Here is a 21,175-nt window from a genome sequence, read left to right on the forward strand (position 1 = left end):
ATCTCAATGCTATATGCTATAGTTATCTGCATACGATCCACTTACAAGTTCCTCCATGAGCCTTAGACCATTGTTTAAAAAAAACAAAAAAAAACAACAACAACAGGAAAATGTGATGACAGGGTAAAAATGGCATAGAAAAATAGATTGCAGAAACTACTGCTGCCAATAACAAAGTAGAATCCTAATAAGGCAAAAATGTAAGCAGATAAGCAATCAATTTATAAACAAAAGTAGTAAAAGGACAGGAGAGGGGGAAAAAGCAGAAGTGAAAGGAAAATATGACTGTGTAACTCATTGTGCATTGCAAAAAGATATCCATTAGTCCTAGTAGTACAATGAAGGATTCATTGCATGATAAGATGGTAAAATAATAATAAATGCTAATAGTAAAATAATAATAATAATAATAAATGTTTCCTTACAAAATAAATAATAAATGTAAAATAAATAAGTAATAAATGTAAAGTAAAATAATAATAAATGTTTCCTTACAAGGACCTTCAACCCAGGAGGAACCCCTTAGGCCTATAAAAGTCTGCATTACAGATGTTTATCCATGCTAAACCATTTAAAAATGCTGAGTATCAAGCAAGGAAGCAGCATGTACCATTTTTAAAGTCCTTTTTATTTTATTTTTATTTTTTTGTGTACAAGATCGAGGCTCGTGTAAGAGCTAACATTAATGAGAAAAAAACAAATGGACACATAAGACATAATAAAGGGAGTGGGAGACAAGATGGAGAGAGAGGGGGAAGCACACAAGTACAACATTTGAGAGCAGGGACATCGGGAGATCTGTGGGAGGCAGAGGGCTTGGGGGGAGGAGGCATGGGAAGGGGGTTGGGGGTGGGGGGCGGGAGAGGTAAAAAAACACATGGACACAGCTAGGACTTCCAGGAAAGAAGTCGGTATTTCAGAAAAGTGGATTTGGGGTGAAATTAGCGGGGGTAGAAAAGATCAAGGTTTTTGATGGGGGAAGATAAGAGATGGTGGTGAACAGCTGTTTTAAAGACTTGGAGGGAGGAGTGGAATTGAAGAGAGTGTGGGAGTTTGTTCCAGAGGCGGGAGAAAAGAGGAATGAAGGAGTGAAGGTGAGCAGAGAGTCTTGATTTTGGCAGTTTCGCCAGAAGAGGGTTGCTGGCAGCTCTTGTGCGACCTGTAGGAGTATTTGGGGGGCAGAGCACAGACAGGGCTGGGGGGGGGGGGGTAGGCCAGAGAGGAGTCGGTAGAAGACAGAAAGACCACTAACATGCCTGCAGTGAGTGAGTAAGTGAAAGGCCCTCGCAGTTAGCTTCATCGCGGGAGATTCCAATGATTCTGAAAGCTTTGGTTTCAACAGCGTGAAGCCGAGCTAGGTGTGAGGCAGGAGCACCGGCCCAGAGGGGAGAACAGTATTCCATTGTGGTACGGATGAAAGCCTTGTATGTGGTGAGGAGCTCAGTTGTGCCAAGGAAGGACTTTGCATGACGGAGATGCCCAGTCGGCGACTGGATTTGGAGGCCAGGTTGGAAATGTGGTTTTCCCAGGAAAGATCATGGCACATTGTGAGACCCAAGAGCTTGAGTGACAGAACTTCTTGGAGAGGATTGTTGAGAAAGTAGATTGGAGGGTTGTCCAGTCTGTCTTTTCGGAGAGACATAGTGAGATTTGTCAGGATTGAAAGACATGTTCCACTTGTTTGACCAGGCTGTGATTTTGTCCAGGTCTGCAGAGTGAGGAGGCTGCAGACTGCCGATCTGAGGGATGAGGAATGGAGCGGCAGAGGGTGGAGTCTTCAGCAAAGAGATAGAGAGGATTTTCCAGATAGTCAGAGAGATCATTGATGAAGACCAGAAAAAGCACAGGGCCCAGAACACTACCTTGGGGAACTCCAGCCTGAACAGGAAGGGGAGATGAAAGTATGAAGTCCTTGTTATGACTTGGCCAGGGTTTGAACCACTAACCTCCCAGACTCAGATCGGACATTCTACCCATGACACCACCGAGTCTGGTGATGTCATAGCTTTGTGTAGGCTGCAATTTCCCCTCAGCAGAGATAAATGCATACAGATAAACAATGAAACAGGCATGGAAATCCAGCAGTGGCTAACAGACCAGAGCTCCAAAACCAGAGCTCAAACAAACTCGGAATTCTGTAGAACAGCAGAAATGTCTGAATCTGAGGCATCAACGTCCCCTGCCCCAAACAGGCAGACAAGAGAGCAGTGCTGACTCTCATTAAGACCTTTAAGATTTTTACCTCTGCCACCAAAGGTGGATGGATGTTTCGTTTTCATCCCTGCATGCCTGTCCGTAAACAAGAAATCTCAAAAAGTTGTGGGCGGATTCAGACAAAATTTGGCGGAGAGGTAATGTTTGTGACAAGGACGAAATTATTAGATTTTGGTGAAGATTCGGATCTGGATCCGGCTAGTAGAATTTAAAGAGTGATTCTTCACCATAGAGAGATCGGGCAAAAAGCGATATATAACACGATGTTTATTAAAGTTATGGACGAGTTATGACTAAACTTTGTGAATGAGTGGATTAGGTGACAAGAACAAGCCACTTAGATTTTGGTTCAGGTCCGAAACCAGATCCGACCTATCAGTGGATACAAAACGTAAACTGTTCAGCATGGCGGAGGTATGCTCTCTACCGAGTGCCGTTCTCGTAAAATCAGCTTCTGCTCTCCGTTTCACAGGACGACACCAACCATGGTAGTTTGAATTGATGGTAGCTGGCAGCGTTAGCTAAACTGGGTATATGTATAACAGCAAGCAAATAATAATGTTGCCAAGATATTGCTGTAGTCTTAGATGTTACAAAAAAACACAAATCCCATAGAACCTTCTTCCATAAGCACCAGCCACGGTGATGTTATGGTTACAGTGTCCACTCTGAGTCTGGCAGACCGTTGGTTCGAAACTCAGCCGATTCATGCCAAAGATTCGAAAAATGGTATGTGCTGCTTCCTTGCTTCGCTCAGCATTTTAAAAAGATAAAGTACGGACAAACAACCATACATTGATAATAATAGCGCATACTTTGATGGGCCTAATGGCCTGCGTCAAAATTCCTTAAGGGAACTTTTATTATTATTGGCATGACGGACAAATAAATACGCGGATAAATGATAAAGTCTAGTATATTAGTTGGGAAGTTTTTTCTTGGCTGACCCCAGCAGGTGGAAATAATTTGGTCATGAAATAAGTGGTAGTCGATTGAAGTTTGCAATATCTAATTAGAATTGTAAGACAAAATGCCATGGACTCTTGTTAAAAATAAAGTTTGAGATTAATTATGATAAATTAACTATGCAAAAAATTAATAAATAAGCAAACACATAACTAACTTTTAAAATTATTTTTCATAATTACCTTGTCAAAATTTGTCTCAAACATTTTGTTTTGACAAATATCGAAAGCACTAACTACCAGAACATTAAATATTAGTTTTAGTTAGCCCGTCTCCCACGGCAATCACTTTGTGTCTGTCCGGGCCTTAACTTTTTTTTTACCATTTGAGCTTTTGTCATTAAATTTTCAACAAAGCGATATTGTGAGAACATGAAGAAGACAAATTAATAATTTTGTCAAAAGGTCAAAATCACATAAAATCAATCCATTTTCATCCAAATGACCCGACATTTTTAAATTTGCATATTGGGTCGCTGAATTGGTTCACCAATCAAAAGGTAGAAGCAAATTGTTTTTTTGTTTTTTTAATAAAAAGGTCAAGGTTGCATAAAATTGTCAATTTTATATTTTTGTTTTGTATACAGAATCGAGGCTCGTGTAAGAGCGAACACATTGAACATGAACACATGCACGGACACATAAAACATACAATAAAGGGAGCGGGAAACAAGAGGGGGAGAGAGAGGGAAGCACACAAGCACAACAACAGTAGAGAACAGGGACGTCAGTAGATCTGTGGAAGGGGGAGGGCTGGGGGAGGGCTGAGGGAGGAGGGGTACACGGTATAAGGCAAATGAACACTTCCAGGAATTTCAGGAAATGAGTTGGGGATTGAAAGAGGCGGATTTGAGGTGTTTTAACAGGGGTATAAAAGATCAAGGTTTTGAATGGGGGAAGATAAAGAGATGGTGGTGAAAGTTACCACATATATACAGTGCATTCAGAAAGTATTCAGACCCCTTCAATTTTTTCACATTTTGTTATGTTGCAGCCTTATGCTGAAATCGTTTAAATTCATTTTTTCCCTCATCAATCTACACTCAATACCCCATAATGACAAAGAGAAAAAAGGATTTTAGAAAGTTTCGTAGATTTATTAAAAAGAAAAAACTGAAATATCACATTGACATTCATACCCTTTGCTATGACATTTGAAATTTAGCTCCGGTGCCTCCCATTTCTCTTGATCATCTTTTAGATGTTTCTACACCTTGATTGGAGTCCACCTGTAGTAAATTCAATTGATTGGACATGATTTGGAAAGGCACACACCTGTCTATATAAGGTCTCACAGCTGACACATCAGAGCACAAACCAAGCCATGAGGTCGAAGGAACTGCCTGCAGAGCTCAGAGACAGGATTGTGTCGAGGCACAGATCTGGGGAAGCCTACAAACAAATCTCTGCTGCATTGAAGGTTCCCAAGAGCACAGTGGCCTCCATAATTCTTAAATGGAAGAAGTTTGGAACAACCAGGACTCTTCCTAGAGCTGGCCGCCCGGCCAAACTGAGCAATCGGGGGAGAATGGCCTTGGTAATAGAGGTGACCAAGAACCCGATGGTCACTCTGGCTGAGCTCCAGAGATCCTGTGTGGAGATGGGAGAAACTTCCAGAAGGACAACCATCACTGCAACACTCCACCGATCTGGGCTTTATGGCAGAGTGGCCATAACGTCGTTACTGAGGAACGGGCTTATTTTAGCTGAGGATAATGACTGTACCTGAGTTGCTGTGTTGTCATGATTTACAGCAATCATCATACAAACAATTATTTTGCACAAATTTATTTGTAGTGTTTGTGACATTACATTTTTAAAAGCAATTTAGGTTGAAGATTTAGGTTGAAAAAATATATATAATTCAAAAAAGAACCCCCCAGCACATACATAAGGGAGGGGTAGGTGCAGACTGGAAGTTTGGGACGATTACACCTCACCACCACGTAATTCAAAACACCTCACCACCAAGTAATTCAAAACACCTAACCACCACGTAATTCAAAACACCTCACCCCCACGTAATTTAAAACACCTCACCACCACGTAATTCAAAACACCTTACCACCAAGTAATTCAAAAAACCTCACCAGCACGTAATTCAAAACACCTCACCCCCATGTAATTTAAAATACCTCACCCCCACGTAATTTAAAACACCTCAACCCCACCTAATTTAAAACACCTAACCACCACATAATTTAAAATACCTCACCCCCATGTAATTTAAAATACCTCACCCCCACGTAATTTAAAACACCTCACCCTACCTAATTTAAAACACCTCACCACCACGTAATTCAAAACACCTTCCCACAATGTAATTCAAAACACCTCACCACCACGTCATTTAAAAAAACCTCACCACCAAGTAATTCAAAACACCTCACCACCACGTGATTCAAAACCACCACAAAGTTATTAAAACACTTCACAACCACGGAAACAAAAGTTTGAGGGAGTCGTTAAGTGTCAACACAGACACTGCCCAGATATGTAGATATCTAGATAAATGACTGTACCCGAGTTGCCGTTTTGTCCTGGTTTACACCAATCATAATTCAAACAATTATTTTGCACAAATGTATTTGTAATATACATGATATTACATTATATAAACAATTGAAGCTGAAAAAAATAAAAATTTCCCCAAAAAAAAAAAAAAATTTGGGAATTTTTTCAAAACAAATACCCTTAGGACATACCGACGGGAGAGGTAGGTGCATACCAGAAGTTTGGTAGGATTTCACAAAAGTTTAAGGGAGTAGTTCAGTGACAAGACAACACAAGACACACACCGCACGCACGCACACACACACACACACACACACACACACACACACACACACACACACACACACACACACACACACACACACACACACACACACACTTTATCAACCAGTATATTAAAATGGCATAATTTTATCGAGATGGCCACGTGACTGTTTCAGTCGATTGTAGTTGAAACTTCCCAGATTGTCAGTTGCTAAAGTGCAATGTGATCAGTTTATATCCAATATGATGTGGGGAGAAACGGTGATGTGTTGAGAGGAGGTTGAAGAGTATGTTATTTAATTAAACCTGCTGAAATAAAACAATTTCCACCTAGCCCAAAAAATCTGTGCGAAGTCGTAGACCTGCCATCATAGTTGTACAAAATATTACTATGACGTAAGTTGGTCAAAGGAAGTTGTTTAGAAAATGGTTTTATTGTTCGTTATTCATACTAGGGCATGCCCGTACTATATCTATATCTAAAATTATATCCCCCCCCTCTATTTACATGAAATGGTTTGGTCCAAAGCGAACGGCTTGCGAGTACGGTGACAATCCCCCCCCTCTATTTACATGAAATGGTTTGGTCCAAAGCGAACGGCTTGCGGAGTTTGGTAAAGAAATCGCCATAGCGTGCACAAACGCGCAGGAAAGCGAAAGAATCGCAAATTAGTTTTAATTAGTTTTAAAACATAGTTTAACGCCAACATAGCGGCAACATAGTTTGCCAACGTGAAATAAATGAATACGCTCTCAAATGTGCCGTCCGAGGCAGAGTCTGTTCGCCACGTTCGGCACACGTGATAACTCGCTGCTCTCTGATTGGTTGAATCGTTTTTTGGACATAGCTCGGTAACTACTTGTCCGATTAATATGAAACCTTGAAAAGGCACATCCTCGGGTCCCCAGCAATATACCTGGCAAGTTTCAAGTATATCGGACCCGTGGTTGTCGAGAAACAGCGGTCACAGACATACACACACACACACACACACACACACACACACACACACACACACACACACACACACACACACACACACACACACAGAGAGATTACTGGAATTATAGATAGATGAATGCTAGATTTTGACCCAACTAATTGTTAAGATCTATTTTGAAGCATAAATCTTTGACATTTAAGGAATAGAGATATCACGTCCACATCAGCCTGGGTTTAAATGTGAAATACATAAATAACTTAAAGGGCAAGTTCATACTGGGCTTTATGACTTTACTTACAAAAGAAAAGATGATCATGACAGAAAAGAAGTCCAGGGTCCTGTGATTCTATTGGCCTACCATCTGACGTATCTCCAAATTTTAATGCTCTTTACCATCCATTATGAGCATACTCACCTTTAGTGACTGTTGTCCTTGTAATGAGGGCATTCACTGAGCCAGCTTTCAAATCAGGCCCATCCTCATCCTGCACACACGTTACTCTACGTGAGTTGATGACAAAGCATGTGGGAAAGCTTTGCGTACAAACAGTCCATAGAGGTGGGAAACGTAGAGAAGGTACACACACACCTCTCTTTTGAACATGAGCCGTGGGTTAAGTTCTTTGACACAGAGGAGCCAAAGTTCTTCCTTATTGCCGAGAATTTTAGACTCCGCAGTGTCCTCGCTTTCACTGCTGTCAAAAGACGGAAAATGAGTGGTGAGAATTGTATGAATGTGTGTGTATAAAGTGAAAGGGTGAAAGACAATGAGAAACTATAACGGCAATTGGTAGGCCACATATCTCCGCCAGGCTGAACAGTTTACGTTTTGTATCCCACTGATGGCCAGATCTGGATTCAGACCTGAACCGAAATCGAATCGGCGTGTTCTTGTCACCTACCCAAATCATCCACCAAGTCTTATCATAACTTGTCCACAACGTTTTCAAATATCGTGCTATGTATCGTTTTTGGCCCCATCTCTCAATGGTGAAGATTCACTTTAAAATTTAAAAATTCTCATTTCTGGATCTGGATCTGGATCTGGATCTTCACCAAAAATGGAATAAATTTGCCACTGATACACAGGTTTCTTCGGGGATTTTCTACCTGTCCACCAAGTTTCATCCGAATCCATCCAAATATTTTTGAAATATTCTGATCACAGTTAGACAAACATACAGGGGTGAAAACATAACCTCCGTAGGTAATAAGGCCAGAGAATACAACAATGACAACGACCTGATAATCGGAAAAACGATGGCCCACTTTTATTTGTGCAACCAAGAAAACTTTTTTTGTGAAAAATAACTTTTGTAGAGAATTGTTTGAACTTTTTTAAAATTAATTTTTTTAAAATTAATCATTATTTAATTAATTCATTAATTCATTAAAAAGAACTAATTTATTTATTATTATTTTTTTATTAAAATAACTTTTGTGGAGAATTGGACAATATTTGAAACGAAGGGATTAAAATAGCTGCAGCAAAAGAGGCGCTTCCACGTACAGTAACTGTTTGGCAAGAGTACTGTGAAATTGTAAACTTCCATGATCCGAATACGAGAATTGAATTTTTTAAGTGATTCTTCATAATTGAGAGATGGGGCCCAAAAATGATATGCAGCAGGATATCTCAAAAAATTGTTTGATGAGTTGGGTATTCAAAAAATTGGAAAAACTTGGCGGATGACTTGGGTAAGTAACAAGAACAAGCCGATTCGATTTCGGTTCAGGTCTGAATCCAGATTTGGCCATCTACAAATAGGATACAAAACGTAAACTGTTCAGTCTGGCAGAGGTATGTGGTCTACCAAGTGCCGTTCTAGTTTAGACTTCTGCTCTTTTGAGGATTTTCTACCATGTTCTCAATAATTTTGATGTTCTCTATTTATAGCCCCATAAGATTGAAGACTTTACGCAGAAAAGAATGTCATCGTTGGAACAGTTATATTTGCCTCCATGAAGAACATACACAAGTAGAATATTAAAGAGACAAAACACACCCTGACCAACTGACCTTTGGCTGCGTGATCTGCATCCATCTGGTACGTCTGCATCGATTCCAGCCGAAACCTTGGTATCCATCAGCAGCACGTCGTGCCCATTGTTCATCTCCTGAGACTTGCGCACAAAACAACAAAGAAAAATCTCATTCTAGCCCAATCAAAACCAGATTGTGCACTCAAGATGAAATCACGAATATAAACCTCTCCATCTCATACTTGTCTATCTCATCACTTTAGGCCTCTGGCATACTTCATCAAGAAATTTGAAACCAAAAAAGCAAGCAGAAGGTAATTTGAACTCATCCTTAATGTGTTCTATACAATCTACTACAACAACAACAACAACAACAACAACAACAACAACAACAACAACAACAACAGGTTCTATACAATCTACTAGAGGAGCCTTAATTATTTAAAGTGAGCCCTTAGAATACCCTACTCAACGCAACAAGAGGGTACCTCATGAGGCTCGATTCACTTTTAGTTAAAGAGCTTCGGAAACATTTTGTAAAGGTCAAGTTAAAAACTGGCCACTATAGTGGTTAGCAAGTCTAGATTTTGGGATAAGTGCATAAAAGCATAAGGTAGCATCATAGCAATAGCATTGGGAAGGTGGAGAAATAAAACAAGAGAGCTCGGGCCTGTAAAGGCAGACTAGGCTCTGTAAACAAAGGCTGGGAAAATGGTTTACGATCCCGTCTGAGGGACTGTTTAGTGTAACAGGTCCTGGCTAAGGAGGGCCTGGAAAATGTAACAATTCAGAATGACAATAAAGATGACCAGCATACTATCCCAGCTAACAACACCATTGAGCCAACGTTGTGCCACCCTCCCTTCAAAGGTCGGGCCCCACATATAGTCGCCTGGGACTTAACTTCGTCGGGGCGATGTTGGCTGGACTATAGTTTTTGACGTTGGTCCAACGTAAGTGCTGACGTTGCTCCAACGTTGGCCCAACGGTGTTGTGTTAGCTGGGATGCCACCGGTGCCAGCAAAACGAGTCAAAAGTCGCATGTGTCATGCATTACATGCATGCTCGGGGCTCCAAAAAGAGGACCGATATTTTTTAATGTTAGATGTTTCGTTTATTTTGGTGCACATAAACGTATGTAGACTGAAACGTACACCAGAACCATCAAATAAATGCTCCGAAGATAAGCTATTGCAATATTTACTAGCCGTATGCATTGTACAGCTAGTACAATGCATATACGAATGCACGTCACACATTGTAAAATATCAACTTGCCTTCAGGTAACCCGATGATCTGGCTCACATCAGTAAGCATATAGACATAACACAGACCTTAAAGAAACATCAAATAAAATAGACAAAGGTAATTGCTTACAAGTAAAAGTTACGGAAGATCAAGATTGGATTCCAGATCGGATTTAACCAGCCTCGGTGGCATAATGCTTCGAGCATTCACTCTGAGTCTGGGGGATCGCAGGTTCGAACCCCGGCCGAGTCATACCAAAGACTTTAATAAATGGTATGTGCTACTTCCTTACTCGACACTCAGCACTTAAAAAGGATAGAACAGGGACAAACAACCATAGGTTGGTAATAATAGCGTCGGCTTTTTTCTGATCGTTTTCACAAACATCAGGTTATGATCGAGGAACAACTCGATTTCAATTGGATTATATATTTTGAACATGGATTGGAAAACGAACCTGTAGTTTATAAGTACTTTGGCTCTGAATTTGTCACGATCGCACATGCACAGAGAGAAGTATAAATAAAAAAATAACCACCTTTAGAGGCCATTTTTCCCCGCAAAGCGGGGGTTGGCCTTTTTCGGGAACCGTGGTTGTTGTTGTTTTTTGGTCCCCTTTTTGAAGCGATGTTTTACGGCCGGATGCCCTTCCTGACGCCAACCATTTTTGCCGCCTTTAACGACAAACAGGGAATTACCAGTGAACTGGTACTCAATTAGCCGACCTCGGAAGGATGACAGGCTGAGTCAACCCCCCTGGCGTTAATTCAGCGATCGACCGGGATTCGAACCCAGGATCCTAGGATCCTAAGCCGGCACCCTAGCCGCTAGCCCAACACAGAGAGAAGTGAGATAATATTTTTACTCTGTTCGCCGGCAGTCAAACAAAATTGAAAATAATTTTAAAAAGAGAACTTACTGTTTTTAAGGATGTCATAAAGGACACAAACAAAAGGCAGGAAGAACTAATACGTGTTAGATAGGGTGGTGTAAAAGATGGTGCATCAACGGTTTATCATGCACTTGAGGCATGCGATTGTTGGAAATGAGGTGGAACGAGATCTGACAGCAAATGACAAGAAAGCAAATGGGTTTTAAAATATAACTTTGTTCGTTCGCTGCACAAAAATTAAATGCAAATTTTTAAAAGTAGTTTAAAACACGAGGAAAGTAGAAACTAGGAACCCTCACCAGTGAGACGAAAGTGCGAGGAGCTGATGGAAGGAAGGGTCCCGATTGGTGGAAAAAGAGGGAGGTGGCTTGGACGACAGGCCGCGAATGACCAGATATGGCCTGGCCACAAACCGATCGGCCAAAGCGAAAGGAGAAGAGAGCAGTACAGGAGCAGCAAAATGTGGGGGAATGGTAGGGAGGCAATTGAAAGGAGGCAAAGACCAAGAAAGTAGGACATTGTACAGGAGTGGGAAAAGGTAGATCTGTGTCTGCATCAACGTTTGCTCCATGTTGTTAAATGAACTTGTGAATCCACCACAATCTCATATTCCTCCATGTTGAAATCTGCATGGTCTCACTGAATGGTTATCTAAAAGTTTTGACAATTCTGTAGGGGTTCATGCATCCAGTTCCTCTCCACACCCATTAATTGTCCACGTTTCCCTATGATCTTGTCCTTCAACTCTGCTGTTGGTGTCCCTTTCCCCCTCCCTCTCTCTGTTCCTTTGTCCTGTTACATCCTGATCCATTCAGTGTGCCATATCTTCCACAAGTTTTGACTCGAGTATTAAAAAAAGGGGTTCCTCAAGGCTTCCAGTGTCCAAGATCAGATGGCTTAACCGACAGACCACTTTAGAAATACACCAACATGAATATCAATAATTATATAGGTCTGTAGAACCACATCAGGAAGGCTTCGAGGTACGCACACTCGCCTTTGAGCTGCCTGGACCGAGTTTTAATTCCGACCCAGTTTAAACCGTCATCCTGGTGTTTCACATGCAGGGCGATACATCAAATTGTGTGTGCACCATCCCTTGACCCTCGGATGGACGTTGAGTTGACAACACAATGCAAATCGTTTACTTGTGACCATAATTACCTCCGCCACCGAAGGTAGATGAAGGTTATGTTTTCACCCCTGTCTGTTTGTCTTTGAACAAGACATCTCAAAACGTTGTAGACGGATTCAAAAGAAATTTGGCAAGGAGGTAGTGTATGTCACAAGGACGAAATGATTAGATTTTGGTGAAGATCCGGATAGTACAATTGTTAAAGCGATTCTTCACCATTGAGTGATAGGGACAAAAACGATATATAGCAGGATATCTCAAAAAGTTGTAGACGGATTTGGATGAAACTTGGTGGACTGGTTGGGTGTTTGTCAAGGACAGGTTCGATTTTGGTGAAGATCTGAATATGGATTTGGATACGAGAATTCTTTAATTTTAAGTGATTCTTCACCATTGATAGATCGGGCGAAAAGCGATGTATAACACGATATTTTAAAAAAGCTGTGGACTTGCTATGATTAAACTAGGTGGACGAGCTATGACTAAACTAGGTGGACGAGCTGGATAGGTGACAAGAACAAGCCGATTCGATTTTGGTTCAGGTCCAAATCCAGATCCGACCTATCAATGGGATACAAAACATAAACTGTTCAGCCTGGCGGAGGTTTGCGCCGTTCTAGTTGCATAATAAACGAGTTGCAGTATGTCGTCCTGACTAGCTCATAACAAGGGTGAAATCTGAATCGACGACCCGGCTTTCATTTATTTTTGACCAAAGTCATAGCTCTCAGTCTGCAAAGACCTGAGTGCCACATGGATGCTGCGCCCTGGGAGGTGATGTGGCGGCATAATGTATGCGCATGACATCAGTGCCATGCCACATCTATGGTCAGTGTGCTCCATACGTTTAATTTATTATTCCTGACTGCAAACCTCCTAAGTGGTGCTCAGCAGGTTCATGTGGCAGGTGACACTTGTTGCTAACAGGTCGTGCAGCAAGTGCTGTGATGGGACTCGATCTGTGCCCTGCTGCCTCGTCAAGTTAGAGGGTTTGATTGATACATATATATATATATATAAACACACAATACACATATACGCACATACATAGGAAAGATTGTCGGCATTAGTACGGAATATCAGGATGACTATGGAAAGAAAAAAGGGGCCTTTTCTAAATAACATCCATTTCCATTGGAATTTGATGTCACCCACCCTGTCCCCCTACCCATATCCTACACACACTATCCTTCCCTTCCTTCCCCTTAATCCTAACTCTTCCCAAACGTTTCTCTTGTTTCCTCTCTCATCCTACACTTTCCTATCCTTTTTTTTCTCTCTCCTATCAAATTTTTATTTTCCTTTTCTCAATTTAGCCTTTTCTTTCCCATCCCAGTCCCACCGATGTGCATAATAAATTGAAGGCCTGAAGCCCAAAATATGTCGAAGTAATTAAATGGAAAGTGTCAAGGAAAGGGAAGGGAAACAAAAAAAAAAGCAAACAATGAACAAAACAGTCCATCTTTAAAAGTTAGGGAAAGATAGTGGCGTAATTTGGGGAAAAGTAGAGAGAGTGGGCAGAGTCAACACAGCGAAGCAATAAGAGACTGAAGAGGAAGTGACTGCAAATGAAGTGGTCCAAACAACTGTTTTCTTACAATTTCATCTCTTCCTCACCCTCTCTCAAATTAAGGACAGAAGCCAAGAAATCGAATTGGTAGAGTTCCTCAAGGCTTCCAGTGTCCAAGTATGGCACCAGCAGCCAAAATATCCCCAAGTTGGGTTTAAAGCAGAAAACAATCCAAAAGAGAGAGGAAAAAAAAAACTGCTTTCACTGAACTCACTGATCGTTTCTTTGGAGGAAGAGCGGGAGGGGGAGAGAGTGTAGTCGTCTCGACCATAGTAGATTCTGGCTGGACTTGGTAGCGTTGTGCCGTGCGGGTGTCAGGCAGCAGGTCATCCTTGTGTGGCTCCGAGTAATCGGAGAAAACGTTCAGGTATTGCTTCACTGGGAGGAGGGATGTGTAACATGACAATAATTTGAAATATTAATGGCTAAACATGGAATCCTCAACTGCAATTTATTCATTCCAAATTGTGCTTGTAGAAAAGGCAGGCGTCATAATAATGAGCTGCACAAATGAGCAGCAGTACCTGAGATTACCCAAATGGATCGTATTATTTTTAGTTTCGTGTCGTGCTTAAATTAACATGGCAAATGCAAGCTCTCCTTAACCGTCTGCTTTGGCCTATCTGGCATTCCTATTCGAACCCATGGATCACGATACTGGATCACAGATTCGTACGTCATATACTGTACTGTGTTGATTCGTCCAAGGGCCAATCTATTTAATAGATATGGGTAAAAGGGAGGATCATGGTTAAATATAGCATAAGCACATGGTAAAAATACCATGATGTAAAAAAGAAAAAAAAGAAGCCTTTTATTCTTGCTCTCTTTGAAAGAGCTCAAAAATAGGAGGCTATATATTTCTTAACAGCAAAGCAAAAACATTTTTCGGGAGCGATCGAGGCAGCTGTCTGTTGCCTATACACTGCCTGGCTTCAACTTTTTCTCCAATTGAAAAAAATATAATTAACTCGTAGATTTGGATTAATTTGAAGGAATTTTTAATCAATAATTTTTTCTCTCCAAGGATCATTTCCATCTTTCAGGGTGGAACAGACAGAGAACATTAGCCTATAATATATACTGTATATACAGAAAAGATTCCTTTGCTTGTTGCATATGACTGTCTCCATTGCCCAACTATTTATTTGGTGCTTTTTACCCTCTGTCAGCACGCACCTACTTGCATGAGCCTAGATTTTGTATATAAAAGTATATAGTCAGGAAAAGAGAGAGGAAAGAGAAAGGAAGATAGAGCAGTGTGGTATAAATGGAGAGAAAAGGGGAACAAAGGGTTGGGAGGAAATAGGATAAGAGGGAGGGAGAAGAAGGGGCAAGTACAGAGCAGCATTGTGTGCATAGGTGATAAATTTATGACTTCCAAAATTAATTCATGTAAACTCACATAGGTATCTCATAATCCCTCGTCTTGCATGTGATGTACAATATCTACAACTACGAAATATAAATTCTTCTAGAAAATAGCATGGGTTCTTATGTCCAAAATAAACCAGTAGCTGTTAATTTGTTACATCAGTCACATGATATATTTAATATTTATCAACTGCTTAGACTCTCGGGTGAATCCTGCATTTACTGGCAACAACAAATACACAGATCTTATGTAAGCATTTCAAGAATTCCCTTTCAAATAAATATATAAACAATACTGCCTGGCATCACGTAAACTGTCTCTTGTCGAAAGAAAGAATTAGGGGAGGGGAGCGACAGAGGGCATTTCATTCCATGTGGTACATAAATGATAGTCTTTTCAATCTAATCTGGAAGAACTCTAATCCATTCATGTCTCCACCACCTCATGCTGTTGTCATTCCACTAATAAAAAAATAATTACTTTTGGCAAATGTACAATAAACGCAGAAATGAACTAGCACAACACTTGGTAGAGCGCATACCTCCACCATGCTGAACAGTTTACGTTTTGTATCCCACTGATAGACGGGATCTGGATCCATACCTGAAACCAAATCTAATCAATTTGTCCTCGTCACCGAACCAACTCATCCACCAAACTTTTAAAAATATTGTGTTACGTATCGTTTTTGGCCTCATCTCTCAATGGTGAAGAATCACTTTAAAAATTCTTTTAAAATTTTTAAATATATATATTTTAAATCACGAATTAAAAAAAGGAAATCAATCAAATTTTTTAAAAATCAGTCACAAAAGAAAATTCACTCAATGGTAAAGAATCAGCATCCAGATCTTCACCAAACTCGAATTAATCTGTCCTCGTCACACACCCATCCTATCCACCAAGTTTCGTCTCAATGAGTCGATAACTTTTTGAGATATCCTGATCACAGGCAGACAAACAGACAAACAGCGGTGAAAACGTAACCTCTGTTCACCTTCAGTGGAGGAGGTAAAAATAGTTTCAAATCCCCAAAATGGTCCTTACCACGAGTCTTTTTCGGTAGGGGAGGTGGTTTATCTGGGTTAGCTTTCTTATCCAAGCCTTCTGGTGCAATTATGACCAGCGTGTTGTTGTACTGTGGAGCTGATCCCATTGAAAGAGCATCATCGTCAAACGACACGTTGTCGTATTGCGAGGGTGTGCGTCCCATCTCATTCCATGGAGCACTTCGACGGTTACGCTTTGTGGGAAGAGCTGGAGGCTGCCGCGCATTTTGTGTGTTATCCACCAAAGTGCAAGTACGTTGTAAATGGATGGGCTCACTCCACCGGGCTGTTTGTAGTGAGAGAGATATTGGCATTGTAGTGTGAAGAGAGGCTTGTGGTAATAACACTGCTGAGGTGGATGGCTCAGGATTGGGAAAGGGTGGTAAATTTGAATCCAAGTCATCCGTGCTGTCTTCACTGACTTCATGACAATCAAAACTGGGGTCAATGCTGTCAACGGTATCTGAGTGGAGAAAAGAGAAGAAGAAGAAAAAATTCAAATAGCTCCATTATAAGTAGCAAACAGGGTCAGTAAAGGAATAGTGATGGGCAGAGCAGGACAAGAGACAAACATGGGAAGAGGGATTGGCATAGTGAGGTGGAAGATGAGAAACGGATCTTCATATTCTTTCATATACAGCATTGCTGGGGAGTGCACCTGTGCTGCTGATTCAATGTAGGTTGGGGCATGACATTTTTCAATTTGGCCAGAATAATGGTGATATCTCACCTACTCTTCGTCAAAAGACCTCGTGGGAACTTTAACGTCCACCAGTGAATGGTTACATGCGGGTCCCCAGCTTAACGTCCATCCGAGGGACGGCACACGCATTGATGAATCACCTGCCGGTGGAACACAGGGATGACGGTTTATAGCTGGGCTGTGATTCGAACCCAGGCTAGACAGCTTAGAGGCGAATGTGCATGCCTCGAGGACATCCTATCAGCCCTTCAAACAATTAATAAAACTCCTAATTTAACCATTTCTACTCATTTTCCTATTTTTACTTAATTTGATTATATTGGTGAAAGATAAGAGGAAACCTCTAAAACAAAAAATGTCGGGACGGGCCCCGGGAAGGTTATAGGCTAGGTGGCGAGGCCGGTCGAGGCCCACCGCGGCCGGGCTGGGCCCATTTTGCAAATAAAATCTGAGCTGAATTATAGTAGTCAATCTTCTACGGCCGCGAGTAAAAGCTGAATTATAGTAGCAAATTCATTCAAAAAGAATCCGGGCAACGCCGGGTGCTTTTGGCTAGTATATTATATATATATATATATATTATATATATATATATATATATTATATATTATATATATATTATAATAGCCGTAGATGATTCTGTCTGTCTGTCTGTCTATCTGTTGGGTGTCTGTCCGGGGTGTGGCTTACTCGGTTTGCAGAGTAGCTCCACCCATAGCTCCACCCATTCTGGGAGTGGCTATAAACAAATATCCACCATTTTATTAACTCGCATAGCTTTGAGTCCTGTTTTGTAGGCCCGTGGTGTCTTGCTCTCCCCCAGTTTTATTTCAAATCAAATTCGATAAATCATTTCATTTTTCACAGTCGCTAACATAGTTTTAGACTCGGTTGAAAAAAAACGGGAAGAAAATCCGATGAAAGTTGCCGTTTATAGAACGAAATGCATTCTCAAAGGCCTGTAACTTCAAGGCCATTGAGTCTCTCTCACGCCTTTATCTCCAATCTAACTCACCATATGATTTCATTTTTATCGATGGTTTTACTTTTAGACTCGGTGTCAGCAATAATTGAGAACAATCCACACACGCGGGAAAATGCAGAGATATATTTTTTTAAATCGCGTCATGGTGTATCATACACCGCCCAACATGACACCGCCGGTAATGTGTCGATATATATTAAAAATTCGCTTTTGCTTTTCCGTTATGATATATTACTATTTCGTTTGATGATAGTCGTCACAAAAACGTCAACAATGATGCCGACATATATTTCTTCGTTTTTATTTCATTCAACATATTAGCCGGAAGTAAAATATGTTTCAGGAAATTACCGAGAGATATTTCTTCGTTTTTTTTATTAGTTATGTGCGCATACACTTTAAATAGGTTTATTTGAAATCTTTAATTTTCCACAAACATTCCACACACGCGGGAAAATGCAGAGATATATTTTTTAAAATCGCGTCATGGTGTATCATACACCGCCCAACATGACACCGACGGCAATGTGTCGATATCTATTTTAAATTCGATATATCATTTCATTTTTCACAGTCGCTAACATAGTTTTAGACTCGGTTGAAAAAAAACGAGAAGAAAATCCGATGAAAGTTGCCGTTTATAGAACGAAATGAATTCTCAAATGCCTGTAACTTCAAGGCCATTGAGTCTCTCTCACGCCTTTATCTCCAATCTAACTCACCATATGATTTCATTTTTATCGATGGTTTTAGAGTCGGTGTCAGCAATAATTGAGAACATTCCACACACGCGGGAAAATGCAGATATATTTTTTAAAATCGCGTCATGGTGTATCATACACCGCCTAACATGACACCGACGGCAACGTGTCGATACATATTAAAAATTCGATATATCATTTCATTTTTCACAGTCGCTAACATAGTTTTCGACTCGGTTGAAAAAAAACGGGAAGGAAATCCAATGAAAGTTGCCGTTTATAGAACGAAATGAATTCTCAAACGCCTGTAACTTCAACTTCAAGGCCATTGAGTCTCTCTCACGCCTTTATCTCCAATCTAACTCACCATATGATTTCATTTTTATCGATGGTTTTGGACTCGGTGTCAGCAATAATTGAGAACATTCCACACACGCGGGAAAATGCAGAGATATATTTTTTAAAATCGCGTCATGGTGTATCATACACCGCCCAACATGACACCGACGGCAACGTGTCGATATATATTAAAAATTCGCTTTTGCTTTTCCGTTAAGATATATTACTTTTTCGTTTGATGACAGTCGTCACAAAAACGTCAACAATGATGCCGACATATATTTCTTCGTTTTTATTTAATTCAACATTATTAGCCGGAAGTAAAATATGTTTCAGGAAATTACCGAGAGATATTTCTTCGTTTTTTAAAATTAGTTATGTGCGAATACACTTTAAATAGGTTTATTTGAAATCTTTAATTTTCCACAATATAATTTACTTGCCATTTATCATTTGATGATTACGAGACAAATTCCTCTTGAGGATCGTGACAATTCATGCGCTGCGTGGAAACTTCTATTTCCAAAATGAATGAGACGATCGATGAAGAACGCAGACTTGAACAGGATGCAGCAAGAAAACGAATGAGACGGGCGAACGAGTCCATCGACGAACGTCAATGCAAACTTGCGGGGTCACCCGTGGGAATCCCACGGGCATGGATGTGTGTGACATTTCGACATATTGAGTTAGATGCTGCACATTCATTTTTACAAAATGGTTACTGGCAAGTCATCAGATCCAGAAATGGTGTAAAAACCACCGTTTAGAGGCCATTTTTCCCCGCAAAGCGGGGGTTGGCCTTTTCGGGGACCGTGGTAGTTGTTGTTTTTTTGTCCCCTTTTTGAAGCAATGTTTTACGGCCGGATGCCCTTCCTGACGCCAACCCTTTTTGCCGCCTTCAACGACAAACAGGGAATTACCAGTGAACTGGTACTCAATTAGCCGACCTCGGAAGGATGACAGGCTGAGTCAACCCCCCTGGCATTAATTCGGCGATCGACCGAGATTCGAACCCAGGATCCTAAGCCGGCACCCTAGCCGCTAGCCCAACACCAGAAATGGTGTCATGAACACAATTTATTTACGCACAAGCACAAAAGCAAGACGGGCCGATTTCCGATTCCGACGGGCCGACGGGCGAGACGGGCCGATTTCCGATTCCGACGGGCCGATTTGGAGCAAGAAAAAGAACGAGACGGGAGAAAAAGGAGAGAAACGAGACGGGGAAAGCCGATTGGAGAGGCGAGTGAGGCGCGATTGGAGAGGAGTGTGAGGCGCGATTGGAGAGGAGTGTGAGGCACGATTGGAGAGGAGTGTGAGGCGTGATTGGAGAGGAGTGTGAGGCACGATTGGAGAGGAGTGATTGGAGGGGAGTGTGAGGCACGATTGGAGAGGAGTGTGAGGCACGATTGGAGAGGAGTGTGAGGCGCGATTGGAGAGGAGTGTGAGGCGCGATTGGAGAGGAGTGTGAGGCGCGATTGGAGAGGCGTGTGAAGGATTGCAGAGGAGAGGAGTGTGAGGGATTGGAGAGGTGAGGGATTGGAAAGGAGAGGGATGTGAGGGTTTGGAGAGGAGAGGAGTGCTAGGTGGAGAGAGGAGAGTGTCAGGTGGAGACAGGAGAGTGTCAGGTGGAGACAGGAGAGTGTCAGGTGGAGAGGAGTGAGGGGTCACATATTATGTGAAATAACTAAATTCACACCATTTCTGGATCTGATGACTTGCCAGTAACCATTTTGTAAAAATGAATGTGCAGCATATAACTCAATATGTCGAAATGTCACACACATCCATGCCCGTGGGATTCCCACGGGTGACCCCGCTAGTATATATATATATATATACTGTATATATACAGACTTGGCATTTAATATGGAATAATTTTTTTTCTTGACTTGGGTTTACTTTCTTAACTCAGTATATCAATCTGGTGAGTTTCTTTTACACTTTGGTGATTTATTTGTTGAAAGAACCATGTCACTGATTGTCTGTCGCAGCAAGAAGTCAACAACAGGATTATATCACAGGTGGCGTGGCAAAATGTACGGACAGGTGCATTTCATGATTGGCTTCACAGTCGGGTATACAAGGGGTGTTGCGTTCTGTATCAGTGGAAAACAACTGCTGCACGTCTCCAAAAGTTATTGCCGCTTCCTCTGGAGATGGTCCGTCAACTCGACAATGCTGTTTGTCATGGAGTGGTGGCTTTACGAAATTACGGCATGAAACAGCGTGCTATTGCTCGGCAGTATGGCATCACTCAAGGTCAGGTGTCAAAGATCCTGAAACTAAAT

The 21,175-nt window shown here is 41.2% G+C and overlaps 1 protein-coding gene across 4 annotated transcripts in view; it reads right to left on the reverse strand.

Annotated features, from left to right (window-relative positions):
• Positions 1 to 21,175, reverse strand: part of LOC137422968 (rap guanine nucleotide exchange factor 1) — a 116,824-nt gene that overhangs the window by 27,660 nt on the left and 67,989 nt on the right. For 3 of the 4 annotated variants that reach the window (XM_068109668.2, XM_078774871.1, XM_078774873.1), the window contains 5 exons: positions 16,152 to 16,616; positions 13,944 to 14,107; positions 8,922 to 9,025; positions 7,491 to 7,596; positions 7,317 to 7,386 (listed from right to left, as the gene is read on the reverse strand). In XM_068109668.2, coding sequence (XP_067965769.2) covers positions 7,317 to 7,386; positions 7,491 to 7,596; positions 8,922 to 9,025; positions 13,944 to 14,107; positions 16,152 to 16,616 — 909 coding nt within the window. The remainder of the gene's footprint in view (positions 1 to 7,316; positions 7,387 to 7,490; positions 7,597 to 8,921; positions 9,026 to 13,943; positions 14,108 to 16,151; positions 16,617 to 21,175) is intronic. The other variant, XM_078774872.1, reaches the window with a different exon arrangement.

Source organism: Myxine glutinosa, chromosome 3 (genome assembly GCF_964187855.1).
Source record: "Myxine glutinosa chromosome 3, kmMyxGlut1.1, whole genome shotgun sequence".
Lineage (NCBI taxonomy): Eukaryota > Metazoa > Chordata > Myxini > Myxiniformes > Myxinidae > Myxine > Myxine glutinosa.